At 36.4% G+C, this 22,870-nt stretch overlaps 5 protein-coding genes across 6 annotated transcripts; 3 read left to right on the top strand and 2 right to left on the bottom strand.

Annotated features, from left to right (window-relative positions):
* The first annotated feature begins 291 nt into the window (after positions 1-291).
* Positions 292-2,740, top strand: LOC125213098 (trafficking protein particle complex subunit 2-like protein). Its single transcript, XM_048113458.1, has 5 exons — positions 292-432; positions 570-666; positions 1,788-1,866; positions 1,958-2,039; positions 2,344-2,740. The coding sequence occupies exons 1-5, from the start codon at positions 400-402 to the stop codon at positions 2,482-2,484; spliced, it is 432 nt and encodes a 143-aa protein (XP_047969415.1). The 5' UTR covers positions 292-399; the 3' UTR covers positions 2,485-2,740.
* Positions 2,741-2,836: 96 nt separating this feature from the next.
* On the bottom strand, positions 2,837-7,185 carry LOC125213097 (probable 26S proteasome non-ATPase regulatory subunit 3). Its single transcript, XM_048113457.1, has 10 exons — positions 7,084-7,185; positions 6,905-6,982; positions 6,690-6,789; positions 6,257-6,447; positions 5,517-5,651; positions 5,290-5,426; positions 5,036-5,090; positions 4,839-4,949; positions 3,685-3,924; positions 2,837-3,573 (listed from the first exon to the last, which is right to left on the bottom strand). The coding sequence occupies exons 3-10, from the start codon at positions 6,775-6,777 to the stop codon at positions 3,061-3,063; spliced, it is 1,470 nt and encodes a 489-aa protein (XP_047969414.1). The 5' UTR covers positions 6,778-6,789; positions 6,905-6,982; positions 7,084-7,185; the 3' UTR covers positions 2,837-3,060.
* Positions 7,186-7,705: 520 nt separating this feature from the next.
* Positions 7,706-10,181, bottom strand: LOC125216053 (monooxygenase 2-like). The gene is made up of 6 exons (XM_048117661.1): positions 9,956-10,181; positions 9,669-9,815; positions 9,487-9,555; positions 9,226-9,391; positions 8,907-9,135; positions 7,706-8,368 (listed from the first exon to the last, which is right to left on the bottom strand). Exons 1-6 carry the CDS (start codon positions 10,018-10,020, stop codon positions 7,851-7,853), a joined length of 1,194 nt encoding a protein of 397 aa, XP_047973618.1. The 5' UTR covers positions 10,021-10,181; the 3' UTR covers positions 7,706-7,850.
* Positions 10,182-13,397: 3,216 nt separating this feature from the next.
* Positions 13,398-17,125, top strand: LOC125213884 (probable protein phosphatase 2C 60). Of its 2 annotated transcripts, XM_048114662.1 has the most exons (6): positions 13,398-13,802; positions 13,918-14,062; positions 14,154-14,584; positions 14,855-15,222; positions 15,973-16,209; positions 16,500-17,125. In XM_048114662.1, exons 3-6 carry the CDS (start codon positions 14,266-14,268, stop codon positions 16,767-16,769), a joined length of 1,194 nt encoding a protein of 397 aa, XP_047970619.1. In that variant the 5' UTR covers positions 13,398-13,802; positions 13,918-14,062; positions 14,154-14,265; the 3' UTR covers positions 16,770-17,125. The 2 variants fall into 2 exon arrangements, with proteins under 2 accessions (XP_047970619.1, XP_047970621.1); XM_048114664.1 differs by lacking the exon at positions 13,918-14,062.
* An 837-nt stretch (positions 17,126-17,962) lies between these two features.
* Positions 17,963-22,831, top strand: LOC125214565 (V-type proton ATPase subunit B 2). The gene is made up of 15 exons (XM_048115647.1): positions 17,963-18,114; positions 18,798-18,862; positions 19,104-19,159; positions 19,258-19,356; positions 19,649-19,708; positions 20,236-20,347; positions 20,431-20,639; positions 20,748-20,876; positions 20,969-21,106; positions 21,354-21,504; positions 21,597-21,679; positions 21,811-21,858; positions 21,945-21,998; positions 22,107-22,190; positions 22,279-22,831. The coding sequence occupies exons 2-15, from the start codon at positions 18,805-18,807 to the stop codon at positions 22,462-22,464; spliced, it is 1,467 nt and encodes a 488-aa protein (XP_047971604.1). The 5' UTR covers positions 17,963-18,114; positions 18,798-18,804; the 3' UTR covers positions 22,465-22,831.
* Positions 22,832-22,870: the final 39 nt, after the last annotated feature.

The raw sequence follows: 22,870 nt of genomic DNA, 5'->3' as shown, positions 1-22,870 counted from the left end.
GTTCAAACTTTAGCAGCTCATCACGTATTATATCTGTTAGAATAATCATGAGTTTTATAATCTTTTTTAACATAATATTAGCTGTTGTATGATTAAAGTATTATTTTCCTAGAAAAACATCGATAAACTATCATTTTAATCGTTTTTTATTTCTTTACTTCTTGTATCTTGATATTTTGGACAAACGAATATGTAAAATTTATTTCTTAAATCAATAATTATTTAAATTTCATTTACATGTAAAAACTAGAATAGTACCGAATGCGACAACTTCATAAAATCGAGGGATCATTCTGTAAATAATCACAGATATGGGGTCAAATATGTAAACCCTTCCAAATCTTGCGATTTCATCTAAACAGCGAAGAATCTGAGCTGATTCAGCGCAGAATCAAAGCTATGATTGTCTGCCTCGCCGTCGTCGGCCACGAGGTGCGCCGCCGTCACCCTATAACTGTGTTTCTCTCTGTGATCGGGTCTTTTTTTTGTAGCTGTTTTAATTTATAAATGTGATGTGATCACTCGAAATTTTGTGATAATACTTGGTTTGCGTTTGTTGCGATTGGCAGAATAATCCGTTATACATACAAAGTTTTACTGAATCAGATGATTCACTCAAGCTTCATCATATAGTCCATTGTTCTCTCGACGTCATCGATGAAAGAGGTAATTGTTTGTGTGTGTGGGGGGGGGGGGGGATCTTCTTAATTTTGCTGAATTGGTTGTTGGTTCGTGGATAAATTTACGCCAGTGTTTGGATCAAAACTGCTGAAATGCAGCAATTCCTGAATTTCGCATTTCAGTTGTGAATTTCTGTAATTTTTTTGGGTGAGGGGCTGGATCTTCTTAATTTTGTATCATTGATTGTTGGTTTGAGATAAACATCAGTGATTGGATAAAAACTGCTGAATGTAGCAATTCCTGAATTTCGCATTTCAGCTGTGAATTTCCTGATAATTTAGTGATAACTATATGATATAGAAGCATAGATTTCTCGACGTAATCGGTGAAAGAGGCAATTTTTTGGGTGGTGGGAGGTTGGATCTTCTTAATTTCTCTTCATCGGTTGTTGGTTCGTAGATAAACACCTGTGATTGGAGTAAATTGGATCAAAACTTGTGAAATGTAGCAATTCCTGAATTTTGCATTTCAGTTGTGAATTACCGATAATTTAGTTATACTATGATCTAGAAGCATAGCTCTCTCGACGTCATCGATGAAAGGGATAATTTTTTTGGGGGTGGGGTTGGATCTCCTTAACGTTGCTTCATTAGTCATTGGTTCGTATATAAACACCAGAGACTGGATCAAAACTAGCAATTCCTGAATTTTGCATTCCAGTTGTGAATTACTGATAATTTAGTTATACTGTGATTGAGAAGCATAAGCGTTGGATCTGTCAAGTCAATAATGTTGCTGTTCTGGAGAATTTAGCTGTCTAGTTATGTTTAGTATCTTCCAAATCAACTGAAGTCCGAAGCCTTTTGTCCATCTTGAAATTTATAGTAATAGTCATATTTTGATATTATGATTTAGGCACATTTGATTGAGGAGAATAGTGGATGGATTTGTTATAGAAACTTTGATTTCAGAATTAGCAGCTAAGTAAAAGGGAAGATCAGTTTGGAAAATATCACAATCAGCGTGTATTGTCTTCAATGCTCTCTGTTTACTAGTTTAAGCTCAATAGATATTATTGCTGTAAAGATCGTTGCCATCGTGTTTTACTGTTTTACCTTCAATATTATGGATTCATGGTTGAACTTCTTTTTGCTGTTTTTGACCAGTGAACAACCCCAAAAAGTCAAGCCCCACAATAAATGAGGCATTCCTCGGTTTGTTATATCCAACTGAAAACTTCAAAGTGTAAGTATATAAAACCTTGTTGAAAGGGAACAATACACTGTTCTACATCCTCCTGTTCTGCTCAACTGAGTTCATCTTGCAATGTCTGCAGATATGGTTACTTGACCAATACTAAGGTGAAGTTCATATTGGTGACGACAGATCTTGATGTACGAGATGCAGATGTGAGAAATGTAAGTCTTCTGGTAAACTTGCTCTCATGTGATAACAACTCAGAATAATTTTGATGGCTAACTAATCTGCTTCGGACTGCATTTAGCTTCTTAACTGTTAATGCTCGAGGGTTATCAACTTCCAAATATTTTAGTCTTTGGACTGTTTACTAGTAAAATTTGATGTTTTCTAACTAACTCAGAATTTATAATGTATGGGAGTACTTGATTGTTCCGTCGTCCCTTGTGCTTTGTCAAAAGTTTTATCGAAGTTCTTGATTCTATGGCACATAACTTGAATTTTTTTACTTGGAAACTGCCACAGTTTTTCAGGAAGTTCCATGCTGCCTACGTTGATGCGGTCTCAAACCCGTTTCACATTCCTGGTAAAAAGATCACATCCAAAACCTTCAGGGAGCGAGTTAGCTCAATTGTCAAGTCCTTCGGATTGAGTTCAGCTAGCTGAATATTGATGAGCAGTGATGCACGTCCTCGTCCCAAAACTACAATGCTACTCCATATTCATGTGTTCAATTATGTTTCTCTGCCAGAACTTTTATCACCCATTTTTGTGGATAGAACACTTCAGTTGTGGATGTAATGTTTAGACAGTGATTGATCCACTTTCCTGAATAGCAATGTTGTAATTTGTAAACGCATTATGCCCGATATTCGCTGCTGTATTCGATCTTTTGCTCGTATTGAGGCTGTTTCTAATGTTACTGAAAATCGTAATTCAGTTTCAAGTATATAAGAAAGTTATAGGCATACAGAATGTATAGTATCACTTAGAAAAATCAAGGTGTGCAACTATTCGATTGAACGAAACACAATGTATTTTGATAAAATTTAATGTTAATAAACTTGCAATTTCAACTATGTTCAACATTAAAAACGGTTCTTCGCTGTTTAATGAATCAAAGTGCAACCAACATATACTTGTCCAAGACATAGCTCACACCTATTCCAAAGCTAGTAGCCTCCATCGGTTTGAGGAACATCATTGTACGAAAAACTGACAACCATGGTGGAACATCGTTCATTAGAATTCGTCATCATCCTCCTCAGCTATATGTTTAGCAAGTTCTTGCTCTTGCTGCTGTCTCTCTCTTCTCTTCTCTGCACTCTCCTTTTCCTTATCAGAATTTGGTGGAAATCGTAGAGCACGCACAGCTTCATTGTGCATGTTAAGGCAAAAAGCAATCCTGGAGTTGAATGCGATTTGAGGCTCATTTGTTGAGTATATGTCCCCAGTTTCTTTTGATATCATCCATCCACTAGCGTGGTCAAGTGTGGCATCAATCGCACCGTCTCTAATTGCTTTGGCTACGATACTTTCAGCATCAGCAATAGGATTCGGAGAATCCAATCTCAGCTTCTTAGCAACATCAGCAAGAGATATCTTGGAGTATGAGATGCTAATGTTGCGTAAACCAGTCCTGATCACATTGTGCCGTAGCCTGACAATCAGATTGTTGGTTCCATCAGAGCTGAAGGTGCTGGCGAACTTCTCAGCCACTGTCTTGAACAGCTCCAAATCTCCTATCCGAACAGCCTGAAATAGATATTAGAATGCCAAACACAGATGAGTTAGTCAAGCTAAACTGTTTGAGAGGATATTATGGTCTCAAGTTCTTTACAGATAAGGAAACAAATTTACACTCACATTTGTGAGCTCAAAGTATGGCCTAAGAGCCTTTTCCATTCCTTTCTGCATGAAAACAGTTCTTTCCGGAATCTCTCCAAGCAGCAATCGCACAATCACAGCCCACTTGTTGCACAGGATTCGGAAACCCAGAGCAGAAACTGGTGCTTTTCTTGCAGCTTGAAGGAGAGACTCTTTGGCATCAGTATATTCTAGCTGAATTGTCCTGATTTTTCCAAGGTAGAAGAGGTATCGGCAGAACTGCACACGAAAAAAGTAAGATTGAAACAGCAGGTCACCATAGTAAAAGCTACATTATAGCATAAATTAATAGAAGAATCCCCCAGCACAAAAATAATGCTATAGCAGGAAAAAAAAAATACTCCCCCTGTCCCTTTTAAGTGATTCACATTCCTTTTTTGGATGTCCCAAGCAAAGTGAGTCATTTCCTTTTTTGGCACTCTCTCTCTTACTTTTTTCTCTCTACTTTTTCATCTATCTTACTTTATTCTCTACACTAAACACAAAACTCCACTTCTTAAAACCCGTGCCGAAAAGTAATGCCTCACTTAGTGAGGGATGGAGGGAGTACTTATTTCTATGGTTCTACCTATTCATTACTGAATCAATGATATCCAGCATTAGCATTTCTCATTTAGTATCTGATGATCAATATAGCATACATGACGATTAGGAAGACTTTAAAAGCCACTAGGTATTATCTCAAAGACTCGAAAGTAAAGAAATCTAGTAAGCTCGGCCAGAATTGTTCTAAAGTCTATTGAGATCTGCAAATCCTAGTTGCTCTGAGTTTATTAAAATTTGCAAACAAGGACTCATTCCACACAAAGACATGTAATTTGTCACTCACATATCCGTTTTGCACTATGGTTTTTTACTACATATTCCATTTGATGTTCTAGTAAAGTGTAGTAAAACAAGAACTATTTTGGATAGCAAACTGGAAGATATCAAGTCAGCAGAATAAAAACAGCAGTATAAAAAGTAAATCCCTAATCCAATTGTCTTCTTAAGGTGTAGAACACAAATATCATCTGGTGTTCTGGTAAAACGATAAATATTTTGGATGACATAGTCAAAAGGTGTAGAGCACAAATCCCTGATCCAATGTTAATAAGATATTGAATTATGCAAGGACAGGCTTAAAGAATTGCCTGCTGATTTGAGTGAGCCTCAAAACGAGGAGCCTTTGATCTTAATTTCTCCGCTTTATCATATAAGTTGTAATGGAGGTAATTCCTCAACAGCAGATTCAAAAGTGTCTCCTGCATTATATGATGTCATCAATCATGAGAACACTGATATCAAAGTATCAGAAACAAAATACTAGTTAGCCCGATTACAAACAAACCTGCCCCAGCTCATCATGGCGCAAAGTAGCAGTACGATGCAAAGCATGCAAGGAGCTGTTAATAAATGAAAGTTATTATCAGAAATGCCATGTGGATTTCATGAAAAAATAAAATATATAACTAAAAACAAAAGAACAGAAACATAACATTCACACCACTTTATTCCTTACTCATAAGTTGATTCCAAAATTTTAAGCAGCGGCTTTAAAGTTCAGCAGAAAAAAATTAAATTAGCTGAAAAAAAAAAGCATACCCTCGTATTTCAGCAAGATCACCAGTAAGTTCATAGCTCAGAGAATAGTAAAAGTAGAGCCTGGATGCCAGGACATCAATAGTCCGCCTGTTGAGATTCTTTATGCGTGCAATACTAGCTGAAGAACAAGCCTTAGCCTGATTATAACAAAAATTGAATGAGTTAACATGCATAAGTGCATCTATCATTACGCAAGCCTTTCTGGAAACATAATCATCAGGACAGACCTCATCGTATCTCTTCTGATCAATCAAAAATATTAGGACAAGCAAATAGCAATAGATCTCAATCTCCGGTAATGAGTGCTTTGATGGAAGAGTAGCAGATGTTTCTATATCCACTTCCATGTCTTGATCCTCTTCCTGAAACATCAGTAGATGAAGATGATTGAAAGTAATATACATTCCTTATCTTCCATTTCAACATCATTTTGATTAAACAGAATGCCAGTATGAAATACCAACTGCTCCATGCCATGCTTTTCTAGACAAGATAGTTACTTTTTTCACATTAGAAATCTGAAATTTACGACAATAAGATTAAGAAAGATGAAATCCAGATGTAATCATGTAATAGAATCGATGCAGGATGCAATGACACATCATCATTCTCTTGGAAATCTTACCACTTAGTAGTTGTGGAATTATAGGTTTTAATACGCCTAATATAGTAGTAATATTGTGTCAAGAGCTTAACAGGATAGACCATTAAAATATGAATGAATGAAATAGCTGCAATAAGAAATGGAAACAACACAAATACAGCTGGTTGGTATAAATTTTTTTTTCCAGCTTATTAGCAATGAACCTCTTGAATCCAGAAACTCAGGCAAACAATATATGTGTGATGCACAAAATTGTCAGAATGCATTACTGAATGAAAACTAAAACAAATCATACGTACTTCATCAATGAGAAACTGAACTTTAAAAACAAGTTGAAGAAATTAGCCAACAGGTCTGACTTACTTTAGGAATATAAGACGCCAAGCGAGAATGCACTTCAGACCCAGGGGCGAATGCAGAATTCAGAAATGCAGAAAGCACAGACACATTTAGCTTCTTCCTTATCTGAATTGTCCACCGGATAGCCCTCGTAATCCTCCTAACCTCACGTGTGTAAGCCCCCGTCTCAATCAAAGCAGCTATGTCCTTCAATTCTAATATAAACAAACCAAATGTATTAGTATTATAAAACATAAACATGTATACAACAGCAAAAACTATCCTTCATATCTTCATCCCTCCAATAACTATCAATCAGAAGCCCAAACAGTTGCAACACCCAGCTCCCTCTCTCTCTCTCTCTCGCACACAAACACGCACACACGCATCTCTACACCAAAATCAAGTATAATCCACTGAAAATTTACAGATTTATACATATAATTCAAGCACTTACGCTCAAGAACGGAGGGCGAAATCAACGAGACGGAATTGTCAGCAGCGGGGGCAGGCTGCTGCTCCTTCATCTCAACATCTTGAGTCATCTTCGCCAAAATCTGAGAAATCAACGCAAACATGATGGTCGCATAAAAAACAGAAATAAAAGCAGGAAGATCCATTTTTTATTTCTATCCAACTATCGTAGATTTACTAAAACTGACCAGATTTTACCTGAAATTGAGTGAAATAGTGATTCTTGAGATAAAGGACGGATGGGAAAAAAGCTAGGGTTCCGATTACTTTCTTTCACTGCAAGCCAGAATACAAAATTGAATATTTTCCCGAAATTCACAAAGCCAAAAGATGAAATTCGATGTGGATAGTTAAAAAGCGGGAGATTGAGCCACAACCTGAGATTCGATTCAATAGGAAAAGAAGAAACCCTTCAAACTGCAGGGATTGTTCGAATTGGGGATTCTTTTTCTCCAAGCCTTGAAGAAAGTAGAATATAGACTGATCTCTGATTTTTGAAGTATGACGAGTAGGGGTATATTTGTCATTCCAGTCTTTCAGGGTACTATTAAATTTTTTTTCAAATTTAATTCATTTACAATATAGTCATATTTGTCATTCCCTCTATTTCATGCTAGTAATTTTTTTGACATTTAAATGATTTATACGAGTTCAATTTTGAATGTATATAATTAAACAGTCCAATTTAAGACATTCTGTATCAATGTTTCATTCGATCTTACCTGTATAGATTATATATGGCTTTACCTCTGTTTATTCTCTCTTTGTCCACGACATATTGACTTATTTTGTCATTTTAGGTTGTAGTCTCGTAGATTGTAGCATAATCTATTTTGACGTTTTATTTTAGTACGTATACGTATTCGCTATAAAAGTGAGACTCATATTATACTATATGACTATGAAAACATGAAAAAAATATTAAAGGAGTGCCACAATACAAAACTTTGATGAAGACATAGTATTTATATTCAATAAAGCCACTTCCATACAATAAAACGGATGGGAGACACTATTGAAATATTTACACGTGAGTTGTTTCACGTTGAAAATGTTAAGTAAATTAATTTTTTTAAATATCTAATAATGTCAATTTATATAGTTGGTCTCGACTTCACATACTCATAAATATATAGCCTTGCAATTAAACCTCAAGAGCAAGATCACCACAGTCAAAACTAGCTCTCTTCAACACAACTCTAGTCATAAACTTATCTCTCAAAAACTGCACCAAGACCCCATCACTTTGCTGCATGAAACTAACAATGTACGAGGAGCTAATCAGATCGAAGCATCTCCAACCCCTCTCCCTCGCCAAATTCTCCACCGCCTCTGAGACTGCCCGGTGCTCATTGTCTCCATCACTCCTCCTCAGTGCCCCGGCCAAAAGCCTGGCTAAAACAACACTATCTTCAAGAGCAGAGCAACCGCCTTGGGCCATCTCGGGTGTCATGGGATGCAACGCATCGCCAAGGACACAGACGTTGCCTTTGCTTATGTTTCCCCATAGCATCTCCCACGGATATCTGAACCTTATTTGTGCACACGCCATGTTTTCTAACTCGGTTTCTTCAAATACCCGCCTTATCTTGTCCGAGGCTTTGCCAAACTTCCTGAGCACGAGCTGTTTCACCTTGGTCGGATCCTTCACCATCTCTTTCTCTGCACCGTTGGAGTTCAACATGTTAGGAATTCACGTTCAATCATGGCATAGCTTTCACTCATTAAATAGTGTACAAAGAATCGTTCCTATAACAAATTGGCATGCCCGTGGATACGTGAATTCAACTGCAGGATTCGATCAAACACGATAAACAAACAAATGCGAAAATTGTTCCTTCATTGGATTGGTATGCATGTGGATGTGTAAATTCAACTGCAGTATTCGATCAAACACGGGAAACAAACAATATGAAAATCTGTACCTTCATCGGATTTGCCTGCATGTGGATGTCTACCTAGTGATGAATTCAACTTAAGATTTGATCAAACACGGAAAACAAACAATACAACAATTAAGTTATCTTGCGTTTAAATGCTCAACATGCAATATTTGTTATAAATCTAGATCTTTTCATGTCTCTGCTACGTATCACTAAATGATGACATGAATTCTTCAGACAAAAATGATCATAACAAATACACACAATGAAAGATGAAACAAAATCAGAAATTATGAAAGAAAGATCATAAGATCTACCCTGGGATGAAGGAGTAAAGGTGAGAAACCAGTAAACATTACAACCATCACAAGGGATAACACCAAATCTCACACCCTCTCCAAAGAACTGCATGAACTTCGGCTCAAAACCATGTCCATCTTTAAAACACACGAAGCCCCTAACTTCTGTCCGGCCAGCATAAGCCGGCTTACTAAAGCCTAGGAACTTCGACACCACAGAGTTCACTCCATCACATCCAATCAAGACCTATCCAAAGCCAAGAACTACATCACACTTCTTATTAACACACATTAATCAACCAACTCGAGCAAGCATTCTTGTTTCCACATTAACTACCTTCGTTCTCAGGACAGTTCCATCGGTTAGATGAAGAGATTTGACACGACCCTCGCTCTGTATACGAACCACCTTCGAGGAGTACCTGATCGTACCTCTCGGGAGTTCGTTTTCTAGTGTTTCCAGCAGCACTCCCCGATTCACACACCGATACTCAAGATCATCCCTTCATATGTAGATGCAACCATACATAAATCAATAATCATGTACTCGAAATTGAAGAAATTCAATCTTTTACTATACACATTAAGCTACACTTACTGTGTGTGTAAATCCCTAAAATATAGCTCTGCATTTTGAATCCCAGAGTCAACTGATGTAACCACAATTCTGCAAAATCAAAACCAGATAAAATAACTACTTTGAAGTTTGAAGGCAAACACTGAAGAAATATCAATGAATCAATCCATTTCAATCAAAAAAAGGAAAAAAATCAACGTTACCCACTAATTTTATTGTGTTTTTCACGAAGTATGTTGCCTATGCCAATAGCATCTAATGCCCTCCAACCATTTGCCCAAATTCCCAAAGCAAATCCCGAAGCTCTCAATCCATCTGCTGATTCCAAAACCACGCTTCGAACTCCCAATCTACGATTATCCGTAAACAACGGCTTTAAAATCTTCAAATCATGATCATCTAGACGGAAGAGCTTCAACAACTTACGTGTTCGACGAAATGTCGGTATCTCAATTGAAAGATTTGAGAAGGTTTGTGGTTGGGGATTTACCTGTGTAGCCCTAGAGATGTTGCAAGGCCAGCAATTCCAGCTCCAACAATCACTCTATCTTCCATTTTCAACAAAAAAAATGTTTAAATTGAGTTCAATTTTCAAAGAGAGTGTTTGATTTTGAAAGCTTATACATATGATTCATTTCAATACATTGTTGCTAAACCAATTTGTTATAATTTCTCTCTCGATTTCATCGTGATCATCATCTTCCATTTGTATAATCATAATATAGCTCTCTTGATATTATCGTAGTCATCGTCTTCTATTTGTATTTATTTGCATGTGATGTGATTTTCAATAGTTATATATATCTATATTGGTTTCTGTTAAAATGACAACACCTCAAGTGACAAAGTGATCACATATACAACAATATTATAAACGCTACATAACAATATTCAATATGCTAAACAATAATCTATAGATTACTGTCTAGCGTGTTGGATATTGTTGTCCGAGAAAAATTGCTTGAACATTTTTTTTATTGCCACATAGCAGCTGATATTCGTCCACGTATACAAATGATTGGCTAAAAATAATGGTATGATGTTACTTTAAGAGGTGGTGGCATTCTAATTTCTAACAGTCCCCTATCTATGTTTACACTAATCCCATTTATATACCCAAAAAATATTAATCTACTGCACAAATCAACATTATGATTGATGATGTTTAACTAATGAAGTTTAATTTCTTTTTTTGGTATAATTAAATAAATTATAAATGCTGGCCAAACAATAAAACTCAGAGTGAGCTGGTGCTCATGTGATGCGTATTCCTTTGTTTTTATACCATGGTTTATGTATTATAAACATGCTTAAATAATGGAGTTATGTACAAATTAATAACATAACTTCATAAATTTAACAAAATTCTATTTTTTTTATTAATATAACAATGTTTTATTATACTTTTACTATTTTTGAGAAATAAACTTTAATACTTTATATTCCATTAGAAAATTAATAAGTATAATACTCGTATTCTACTGTAATATTTTCCATTCGTATTAAACCTATTCCTCTAAACTTGTGGCGAATCAAATCGGAACATTTGATCATGAATGGATGAAGTAATACTTAAAAAAAAAATTAGAATCATTACATAAGATTACTATAAAATCATACAATAATTTTCATAATTATTGAAGTGCATAGGGCCACTGTGTATAAACACATGCAAAAAATACTATATCGAGGCAAGCACCAAAAAAGGGCCCAACTCACTAGTCCAAGATTGAAAAAGTGTATTATTCACATTCTCATTTTGTTTTCTATAGACTTTAATTTATTTTTCGAATTAATTACTTTCTCTATATAGGCATTTAATGTTTGTTATGATTAATATTTTATGAAATACAAATCTATTTAGATTGTGAATAGAATGTTTATAATTTATTTTTTATAATAAATTTAAACTAGAGATTTGTTATTTTAATAAAATGGTTTGACATTCTTTTTGCTTATTTTTAATCTTAATTAGCTCATTTATTATGAATGGGCCAAACATTTATATTTATTGAATTCGATACCTAAATTGACATATAGTATATCACTTTAATAATTAATGATTATTAGTATTAATACTTTATTTTTGTGGATGCAAGTAACTTTAATCAATGGCTAATGATTCGTGCCTACTCTCCACAAACCAACTAACCCTAAAAATAGAGATTGTTCATTTGGTGATTATCAAATTGTTTATTATTAAAAGTAAAATGATTATAAAATATTTCGAATCAAGAACTAACCAACGGAACAACTTTTATGTTATCAATACTTGAGACAGTTAAAAGTATTAATAAGATGAATACTAAAATATGTTAGCTTAGGGTACAAGGGTAAATTAAGAGTATCCACGGTCAATCGGAGCACTTCATATATATTATTAATGGATTCCATTTGTACTTTACGCTTTTTATTTCAACAACCACAATTAGAAGCATGGTAGAGTACCTTACTCGTCAGTCACCAATTCGTCAGTCACCAATATAATTATATTGAAAGAGACATGGCGGTTGGCAACGACTCTTGATTCTTTTTAAAAGTGAACTATAATCAATCAAACGCGTGCCACATCATTGTTCGAGGCTATATTTATACTATTAATGAGTTTCATTTGCACTTTACGCTTTCTACTTCAACAATAACAATCAGAAGCATTATGGAGCACCTTATTTGCCAGTCACTAATATAATTATAATGAAAAAGACATTACGATTGACAACGACTCTTGATTCTTTTTAAAAGTCAACTATAATCGCGCAAACGCGTGCCACATCATTGTTCGAGGCTATATTTATAATATTAATGAGTTTCATTCGCACTTTACGCTTTCTACCTCAACAACAACAATTAGAAGCATTTTATGGAGCACTTTATTTGTCAGTTGTTGATATAATTATATTGAAAAAGACATGACGATTGACAACGACTTTAACGCGTGTCACATCATTGTTCGAGGCTATATTTATACTATTAATGAGTTCCATTCGTATTTTATGCTTTCTACTTCAACAACAACAACCAGAAACATTATGGAGCACTTTATTTATCAATTGCTAGTATAATTACATTGAAAAAGACTTTGGCGGTCGGCAACCACTTTTATTCTCTTTAAAAGTCAACTATAATCGCTCAAACGTGTGTCATACCATTGGTCGAGACGGGCGATGAGCACATGAACTGCACGTTACACACAAACATGTGTAAGTACGATATGGTGGGAGGTTGTAACGCACACACACTTACACATTATGCAGTGCATTAAAATAAACGCGTTCAAATGCTCTAAATAATAGTATAACTGAATAAGTAAATAAAACCTACCTCAGTCCTTACCCAAACCTAGCAAGTGGCTAATGTAGTGTTTACTCTGATTTGGAGTATGACATCAATTTCGAATTAAAAATCTAATCAATTATTAAAGGTTGAACTTATTCTAAAGTCTCAAGTCCAATTCACCATGCATTGCAGTGAATAAACTCAATTAACCATATTTCACTAACATATAAAGAATACTCAAATGCTCATTTCCATTTAAAGGTAACAATATCTACTTAAATTACAAATTATAATATTTAATTATGAAAATTTTATATTTCTATATCATCCAATCTGTGTTTATAAAAAGTATTTTGATTGATGAAGTATTTTTCATTACTTTAACAAACAATGTCATTTTTACACGAACAAAACAACTAAGAAAAATAAAGACTTTATGATTTAGTATTCAATTTTGAAATCTTATAAACTGACCGTAATTTTTTAAAAATTAGTGATTTAAATAAATAGGCATATTAATTTTGTGTAAAATAAATTTGTAGTAATTTAAATCACTTTTTTTGATTTTGCGAGAAAATAAAATTAGTAAAGCTCCGACCTCTCTCTACAATGGTATAAATACAGTTTCTCTCTCTACAACGGTATAAATACAGTTTCTCTCTCTAAAATCCACCCATCTGTAAGAAGAAGAGAGTGGAGCCCGAAACTGGTCCTCTGCTTTGCTGGATTGAAAGTTGAAGCTCTCCGTTGTTGCTTCTTTAATGGCGTTTGTCTCCCCATCGATACCACCACAGTTGCTGTTACCAGAGTCTCATTCATAATTCCCAATTTCTCTCTTTATATTCTGTTTTTCCCCCTTTTTATATGTATTTTGCTCCATTGTTCCATTGCCATCTTCTTTACAAACACCACGGAGGAGGATTGGATTAGAAAGCTAGAAACCCTCATTTCCGAAGCTTACTTTGTGATTTTTCTGTTTTATTGTGAAAACCCCCTTTGATTCGCTGGATCCGCAGATCTAAGTTTTTTTCAGTTTGAGATCTTCCTGAATCAGCTCCAAGGTAACTCATGCGGCATATTCGTTTTTTGGAATTGAATTATCTAGTGTTGAATTAACGAATTTCATTTTCGATTGCTCGATTTCAGCTGATTTTTTTAGTTTTTTCGTTTGATTAGGTATCGTGAAGTTGGATTTTTTTCCTAATTCGAATAGTTTTTACCTAAATTAAGTGAATTTCATCGGCAATTTATTTGTGCCCCTTCCTCGTCGTGTTCTGATTGTTGATTTGGGAGATCTGTTTCACATTGGAGGCCTATCTTGGTAATCGTGTCCCTCAAATTGGAAATTAAGTTCAAATTATTGTTATTACTTGTTCGAATTCTTATGGTTGTTAGACTTTTAATGCGCATAGTTTGAAGAAGAAGGCAATTCGGATTGGGTTAAGTTTCATTGTTCAGAGAAGGTTATCGTTGAGTGTGCGGTAAATGTGGATGTTTTCGAGGGTGGTTTGGACGAGATGAGGGATGTTATCGGGGTTAATGAACTTTTTGAGGGCCTGTTTTCGGCCAAGGGCAGACGGGTATGCTCATAAAGGCTCGGATGCCAATGGCCGGCAGGATGGACTGCTTTGGTATAAGGACTTGGGGCAGCATTTCAATGGGGATTTCTCAATGGCTGTAGTTCAAGCAAATAATTTACTTGAGGATCAAAGCCAGCTCGAATCTGGTTGTTTGAGCACGACTGAGTCTGGCCCTTATGGAACCTTCGTGGGGGTTTATGATGGGCATGGAGGTCCCGAGACCTCCCGGTTCATCAATGATCACCTCTTCCCACATCTAAAGAGTAAGTCTCAATGGCATTTTGAAATTTGAGTTGCTATAAACTTTAGTTGGTTTAATTTGTTGCTTTGTTTTAGGAAAGAAGACTGGTTGAAATATAGTACTAACATCTATGTAATCTAGGATGTATATAGTGGGATTCTTTTTATTACATGTGTGGAGCTAATACTATAAATGAGTCTGATTTCAATTTAAACGTGGAGGATGTGGTGTATGGCTAAGTATGATCATGATTAATTTTGTATGGTTGTCATAGTCTAGTTTGATTGTGCAGGGTTTGCGGCGGAGCATCAGTCGATGTCAGTAGAAGTTATTCGCAAGGCATTTCAAGCAACTGAGGATGGTTTTTTCTCAGTTGTTAGCAGACATTGGCCAACGAGACCACAGATTGCAGCGGTTGGCTCTTGTTGTCTTGTAGGAATAATCTGCAACGGAACTCTTTATATTGCGAATCTTGGTGATTCCCGTGCTGTTCTAGGAAGGCTTGTCAAGGCAACAGGGGAAGTACTTGCTATTCAGCTCTCAGCCGAGCACAATGCAAGTTTTGAGTCAGTGAGACAGGAGTTGCAATCTTTGCACCCTGATGATTCACATATTGTAGTTTTAAAGCATAATGTATGGCGTGTGAAGGGTCTTATACAGGTAATTTATCATTTCCCCATTGACCATTGGTTTGATTTCATTATAATGAAGACAGGGATGGCATGTTTCCTTTCACATTAATTGTGATGTGGATCGTATGGATATAACTTATACATCCAAGGGCTGTTATGAGAAGCGTTTTCGGAATAATATATATCACTTCAAGGATCTCGGTGCTGTATTAGTTTGGGAAAATTGAAACATGATACTTGTAAAAAGTATAAGGGTTCAACACTAACTAAATGAGTAATTAAATTCATTTCTTTCTGATATTTCATTAGATATTTTTCTTTCTAAAATTGATTTACAGTAAGCTCTACAAGTCTTCAAAGTGTAATTTCCATTATTGATATATTGCAAATATCTGTTTCTTTATAATGGCATGAGCTTCACGAGTTGGTATTTGAAATTTTGAGCAGCTAATCGTTTCCACGGTTGTGAGCTAAGCCATTGCCATATCATATCACTTCTTTCAATAATATGAATCAAATCTGATACTCCAAGAATATAATTTTCCTTTATATGTTTGATGTGAAGTGGTCATAACTCATCCATAAGCAGAACTCTTGATATCAAGACATTAGGACCCTGACTTGGTGCAGTGCTTATGTTTTAGCCCTCAAGTTGTTTAGCCTATATTGATGTTCGACTCAGTTTTAGGAACTTGGTTTTTATGCTGTCCATGCTGGACGAAATTTTGTGATCTTGAAATCATTAATATAGAATTGATGTCAACTGTGTTGCTTACAGATCTCAAGATCAATTGGAGATGTGTATTTAAAAAAGGCTGAATTCAACAGGGAGCCACTGTTCCAGAAATTCCGACTTCGTGAACCTTTCAAAAGACCTATTTTGAGCGCAGACCCTGCAATCGCTGTGCAACAGCTGTTGCCTCATGACCAATTCATCATATTTGCATCTGATGGCCTCTGGGAGCACCTTACCAACCAAGAGGCCGTTGATATAGTCCAAAATCATCCGCACTGTGTAAGATGTTTAACTCTGAAATCCTTAAGCAGATTTTTATTTGGGGCCATACTTTGTTGTGTGCAACTTTCTCATGATCATGTTACAGTTTGCGAGTAGACTGCTCTGCATTTGTTTTCACACATGCATTTCTCGTTATAAGCTCGTGTTCCCACGCATCAATATCAGCTACCAGGGGAGCAAAGAGCTCTGTTGTTAGTTTATCACATTGGTTCGACAAATTATTTCGTACTGTTTTTTTTGAATTATGCTATAGATTCAAATACCTCAAAAATGGTTAAATTGTCCAGGGGAGTGCTAGGAGATTAGTGAAAGCAGCTTTGCAAGAGGCAGCAAAGAAAAGGGAGATGAGGTATTCAGACCTGAAGAAAATCGACCGTGGAGTCCGTCGTCACTTCCACGACGACATAACTGTAGTGGTGGTGTTTATCGACTCTCATCTCGTGAGCAGGGCTAGTTCAGGCCGGAGCCCCAACATATCCGTGAAGGGGAGTGGCATCACCATCCCTCCAAATCACCTCGCGCCTTTCACAACACCAGCAGAACCGGCAACAACTTGACGCTACGCCAATTCGTTTCACCTGATGGAAGGATGAATGAATACACAGGTAGCTTCTTGAGCAGCAGCCCTTGAATTCTTTAATGTACACTGTAACTTTTTTTTTTAACCCCAAGACTTGCTAGTTCTGGAATCCTCCTATCATACTTAAGCTTTTTTTGTAAATCCCCCATGTTTCCAATTGTCACCACTTTTATAAACAGATTTTATAGCTGAAACTTCCATACCTATAACTCTTTTTTTTGGTCTCATGATACTCTGCTTTCCTTCCTTTGTATGAGGATAATGCAAGATTGCATGGCTCTATGTTTATGATGATTACAAATGATGATTGTTGATCAATCATTTTGTTCATTATGTTATGTCTCATGTTTTTTTTTGTTGCCAAGCACAAATAAGTATTTACTACTCCTACTAATTACCCTTGGGCCTTGATTGGGTACACACATAGTTGCGGGCAATGTTTAAAAAAACCGGATTGGTGAGCGAAGTGGTGAAACTGTCAAAAGCCAGATTGGTAGACGAATTGGTGAAACTATCGATTCATGGTTCAATCGGTTGGATCATAACTCTATAGAAATCAATTCCATTGATAGGAGTAATGTTCCATTTTTACTATAAATAACAAAAAAGCTTCATATTTTTTAATAACTAATGCTATCATTTACTCACATTTTATTACTATAAAACTATATAAAAATAAAATTCATATTCTACTAACTTCTTTTAATTTATTAAAAATTGTGTCGAAATAAATGAGACTGCAATCGTAGACTAAGGGAGTACTCTTTCAAATTTAGTTAATAAAAAAACATCGAGGAACAAATTATTTAATCTTATTAACAAATATAACAACTATGTTGAATTGTTAAACAAAATTGGGTAAGTTATGGAAATTGAGAAGTTTGGTCGTGAAAAAAATTAAATTTGGATTTTGTACGCAATTTGCCATTGCATAGTACATAGAATTTGATTAACCTTAGTGATTGTGGATAATTTGTAGAATAAAATATATGTCGACGTTGTCTCTGTCACCATAATCTCCACCACATAATCATAATCAAGCGCAACGTGTCGCCTTCTAAACCGTCCGATTCGAACCAATTCCCTCTTACAGAGGCGATAGTCTACGCTTGATTCTATTGTACCTTCGCCGGTAAAAATACGCATCCACGACTTGTACACTCAATTTTTCGTTTTCATTCCAGCAATTATTCATAATAAAAAAAGAAAAAAAATTCATCACATGATACGTGACTCGAAATACTGACAATCCATTTGGTTCCAATCGTCAGATCTCACTGCAATTCTCATCGCTTTCTCTCTAATTGCGACTCGGTGAAAAGGTATGCCTCTTTTTAGATCCAGCTTTGAGCGTATCCAGTTTAATTTGATCATCTCGATTATGCTGTTCGTGGAGTTGAATTTGATCCGTACATCCATTGTCGTTGCTGTTGTGCATTGCGGGGGAGAATCTGAGGGGAAAGAGATAGTAGTAGTTTTTGTTCCTTTCTAATTGCGGTGATCTGTGTCGAAGCTCAATTAATTTACAATGATTTTGTGGCTGTTTGGAAATGTTGGCAAACTTTTGATGAGATGTGAATGGAAAGTGTTAATGATCTGAATTTATTTGGTTTACACTAGTAGATCGTAGATAGTATGATTTTGATTATTGAATCGATAAGCAATTAGGAGCAGTAGGTTAGCAAGCAGCAATGTGTAAGCTGGGCTGGAGGGTTCAGCAGACCTCTTTATTCTCATGAGTCATGACAACGTGTTTAACTCGAAGTAGAAGTACCGTGTAAAGTTAGGGAGTTGAGGGAGAGTTTCTCTAGTTAGCCAAACATATGTTATGCCTCGCTGCATGCTCGCAGAGTCGCAGGAGATATAGAGTAAGGTCTAGTCATGTTTTTCAGATGCCCTGGGACTAATTGCTTCAAATCAATTGGAATTTACTCTCTATATCTCTCTCCCCCCCCCCCCACACACACACATCTGATTTGGTCTGAAATATTGTCTAATATTGTAGGTTGAATATGGGTGTGGCACAAAACACCATTGACATGGAGGAGGGAACACTAGAGATTGGAATGGGTATACTCTCAAACTGTAACCAGTTATCTTTCTGTTCACATAATTGCATAGATGTTTATGTTAATCACCAGTTCATGTATAACCAAGCATCATCAATTTATGTGTTTCTCGAATCTACCAAAGGCCTGTTTCCCCGAGTTATTAATGTAATTATGTTAAAAAAAAAGCTGTAAATATTCCCTTTACGTATATACTGATATACTATAAAGTTCATAGTATGACGTTCTTGAAAATTTCTCAGAATATAGAACAGTCTCTGGTGTTGCTGGACCTCTTGTTATCCTAGACAAAGTCAAGGTGAACATTGTACTCCTTATTCATTTCTTCTGTCTGTGCAACTCTCTATGGAATCTGAAACAATATACTAACTTAGATGGATTCCAAACTTTTGTCAGGGACCCAAGTACCAGGAGATTGTCAACATTCGCTTGGGAGATGGAACTACCCGCCGGGGGCAGGTTCTGGAGGTTGATGGAGAGAAGGCTGTTGTCCAGGTTACTGCCATAATAATTTATTGCTTTGTTTTTTGCAACCTTCGGAACTGTTTCCTTGATATTTTTTGCAATTTTAAGGATTACATACTCCTTTCCACAAGTATACGCTCTTTCTCCTCGAAAGTCTCCTTGTTGACTAATCAGCTGTACTGCCATTTTGGAGAGTGCTTGAATTGTTTGATCTTTGCGTATCTGCTTGGATTTTATTTTCCACATTTACCTAGTCAGTTCTTTCCATCTGTTTCTTGTAGTATTAGATAGTATAATTGAAATCCTTTGTTCTATTTATCAGGTTTTTGAAGGAACATCTGGAATTGACAACAAATACACTACTGTCCAGTTTACTGGGGAGGTACAAATGCTTCCTTTTTTTTTGGCAGTTATTTCTCCCAGCTTCTTTCTGTTATCTCGCTAGTGAAGTAAGATGAACTCATGTTCTCTTGGCATAGTTTTCTCTTTGCAGTCTACTTTAATCCCTGAACATCCACACCATTCTGTTATAGAGAGAGAAAATTTATTTACCATTTGGTACTTAGATGGAAAAAGTTGAAATTATTATTTAAGTTATCGCATTATTAATCACCGAGGATAATCATTGTCATGTTAGTTGTGTTAGTTCTTCCTAGATAGACTAATGATTGGTCCATAAGATCTTTAGATGCACTGAAGTTTATGAATGGACTTCCAAAAAGCACGAACATTTAAGTAAATTCTGTTGACTTCCGTTTTTGGAATACATTTATGCATTATATGTGACAAAGTTTAATTTTGTCGTAGTTGTTTTTGGGGTAAATGGGCTGATTTCACCCTGGTGCAGTATTAATTAATTCTCTGGTATTTAAATTGGTTTCATAGAAATTGGCTATAACTTGTGTGCAGGTTTTGAAAACACCCGTCTCATTGGACATGCTTGGTCGTATTTTTAATGGTTCTGGAAAGCCCATTGACAACGGCCCTCCTATTCTTCCAGAGGCCTACTTAGATATTTCAGGCAAGTACTACTAATATAGAAGTGTCCTTGGTGTACATTGGAGAATTCCACAGTTGATGTATTCTCTAATTTCTTGGGTCCAGGGAGTTCCATCAATCCTAGTGAGAGAACCTATCCTGAAGAAATGATACAGACTGGAATTTCAACAATCGATGTCATGAACTCAATTGCCCGTGGTCAGAAGATTCCTCTATTCTCTGCTGCTGGTCTTCCCCACAATGAAATTGCTGCACAGATTTGTCGCCAGGCAGGCTTGGTGAAACGTCTGGAGAAAACTGAGAATCTTCTCGAGGTATGATGTTACCACTGGAGAGTTTCTTGTAGCTTAATTTTTTTTTATTCCTCTAGCCTTTTCATTAATTGATATTGACATGATTCTAACATCAATGCTGTGCAACAGGGTGGCGAAGAGGACAACTTTGCCATTGTCTTTGCAGCTATGGGAGTAAACATGGAGACAGCACAGTTCTTCAAACGTGATTTTGAGGAGAATGGATCAATGGAGCGGGTGACCCTTTTCCTGAACTTGGTAATTACGCCGATCACCTCATTCTGGACTGTTTTATTACATAAATCTTGGTTTGAGGTGGTCTCCCATATTTAATCTCTTATTTTCTTCAGGCCAATGACCCTACAATAGAACGTATTATTACTCCTCGCATTGCCCTGACAACTGCAGAATACTTAGCATATGAATGTGGCAAGCATGTTCTTGTCATATTGACAGATATGAGTTCCTATGCCGATGCTCTTCGTGAGGTAATATCTGAACATCCTTCCTGCTTTATCAGCTGTTAACCGACAATTCTATCTTCTTCTTAGATTTATTTTGAAATGTTTGGAACCTCTTAATTCACATTCTATGAACTTTTTTCAAGTGAAAAGTGCCGTTACAAGTGTTTTTTATGCACCCCATCTTGGCTGTTCATTAGTATGTGTATTTTAGTCATTCCACTTCCAAGTGAAAGTCGAAAGATAAGGGCTAGAGATCATATATTCGTCTTAGGTGTCTGCTGCTCGAGAGGAAGTTCCTGGGAGGCGTGGGTATCCTGGTTATATGTACACTGATCTGGCTACCATATATGAGCGAGCTGGACGTATTGAAGGACGAAAAGGATCCATTACTCAAATTCCTATATTAACCATGCCTAATGATGGTAATACATACACCTATAAATTTCTCCCAACTATCTCACTTTCACTTTTACAAATCAATGTTAATCCTTTTCTTTTCTGTCGCAATTCTCAGATATTACACATCCTACCCCAGATCTCACGGGGTATATTACCGAGGGACAGATATATATTGACAGACAACTTTACAATAGGCAGGTAAAGTGAGGTTGATGCACTCCATTATTATCTAATCAAAGAACCACTTGTATCTTTTAGGCCTTCTTTCTTGTTTATGAATTTAGGTATATTCCAGTTTCAGCTTAATAGATATCTGCTTGAATTGACAGATATACCCTCCAATCAATGTGCTGCCATCCTTGTCTCGTCTAATGAAGGTAAGGACGTGTGTTTATTATTTCTATATTTGAGGAACTATTTAAGATAGTGAAGGTGCTACTATTGCTGCTTGAATATGTTGTAGAGTGCCATTGGTGAGGGAATGACACGGCGGGATCACTCTGATGTATCCAACCAGGTAGTACACTTCCAACGTTCGTTTTACTGCTTCTGATTTCCTCGGACTGGCCCAAGGATTCAGTTGAATTTGCACTAATTTCTTCTTCCTCGGATTTACTATTCTCAGCTATATGCAAACTATGCCATTGGGAAGGATGTCCAGGCGATGAAAGCCGTGGTTGGCGAGGAAGCTCTTTCTTCCGAAGACCTGGTCTGTATCCCGTACACACACGGCCATTTCTTGTATTCAATTCCCAACGGCAACTAGTTTGGATTACTAACTCCACATGGTTGTACAGCTGTATCTCGAGTTCCTTGATAAATTCGAGAAGAAGTTTGTGGCGCAAGGAGCTTATGACACGCGCAACATCTTCCAGTCACTAGACTTGGCGTGGACCCTGCTTCGTATCTTTCCCAGGGAGCTTCTTCACCGCATTCCAGCCAAGACACTCGACCAATACTACAGCAGGGATGCGTCCAACTGAACGAGGAGAGAGGAGGAAGCGCTGAGTTTTGTGCCCGACAGTCTTGGCGCGGGCGCCTCGAGGTGCGTTTCTTGATGTGTTTGTTTTGTTCCCATCTGGTTTGGAATAAGATGGAAATCTTTGAGAAAGACCAAGGCAGGCAGCAGTTTCTTTGGAAGTAAAAGAGAGTTGTATTCTTTCAAGACAGAGAAGCATGCATGCTTTAATTCGTTTGTATCATTTTGTTTTGGGATCTTAAATTATTACTACTCACCATTTATATATAGGAGCAGTATATCTTTTTTTCTGGATTTGTGTTTTGCTGGAACATTGTTGCTTCTTGTACTTGGGTTTCTAAAATAAATGGAGATATTATATTGTATTCTAATTCAGATTGTCCCAAGTTAGATGAGTAATTTTTCTTTAT

The sequence above is a fragment of the Salvia hispanica genome, chromosome 3 (genome assembly GCF_023119035.1).
Source record: "Salvia hispanica cultivar TCC Black 2014 chromosome 3, UniMelb_Shisp_WGS_1.0, whole genome shotgun sequence".
Lineage (NCBI taxonomy): Eukaryota > Viridiplantae > Streptophyta > Magnoliopsida > Lamiales > Lamiaceae > Salvia > Salvia hispanica.
Note: the sequence above shows the minus strand (reverse complement) of the source record. Positions and strands in the feature narration are given on the sequence as shown.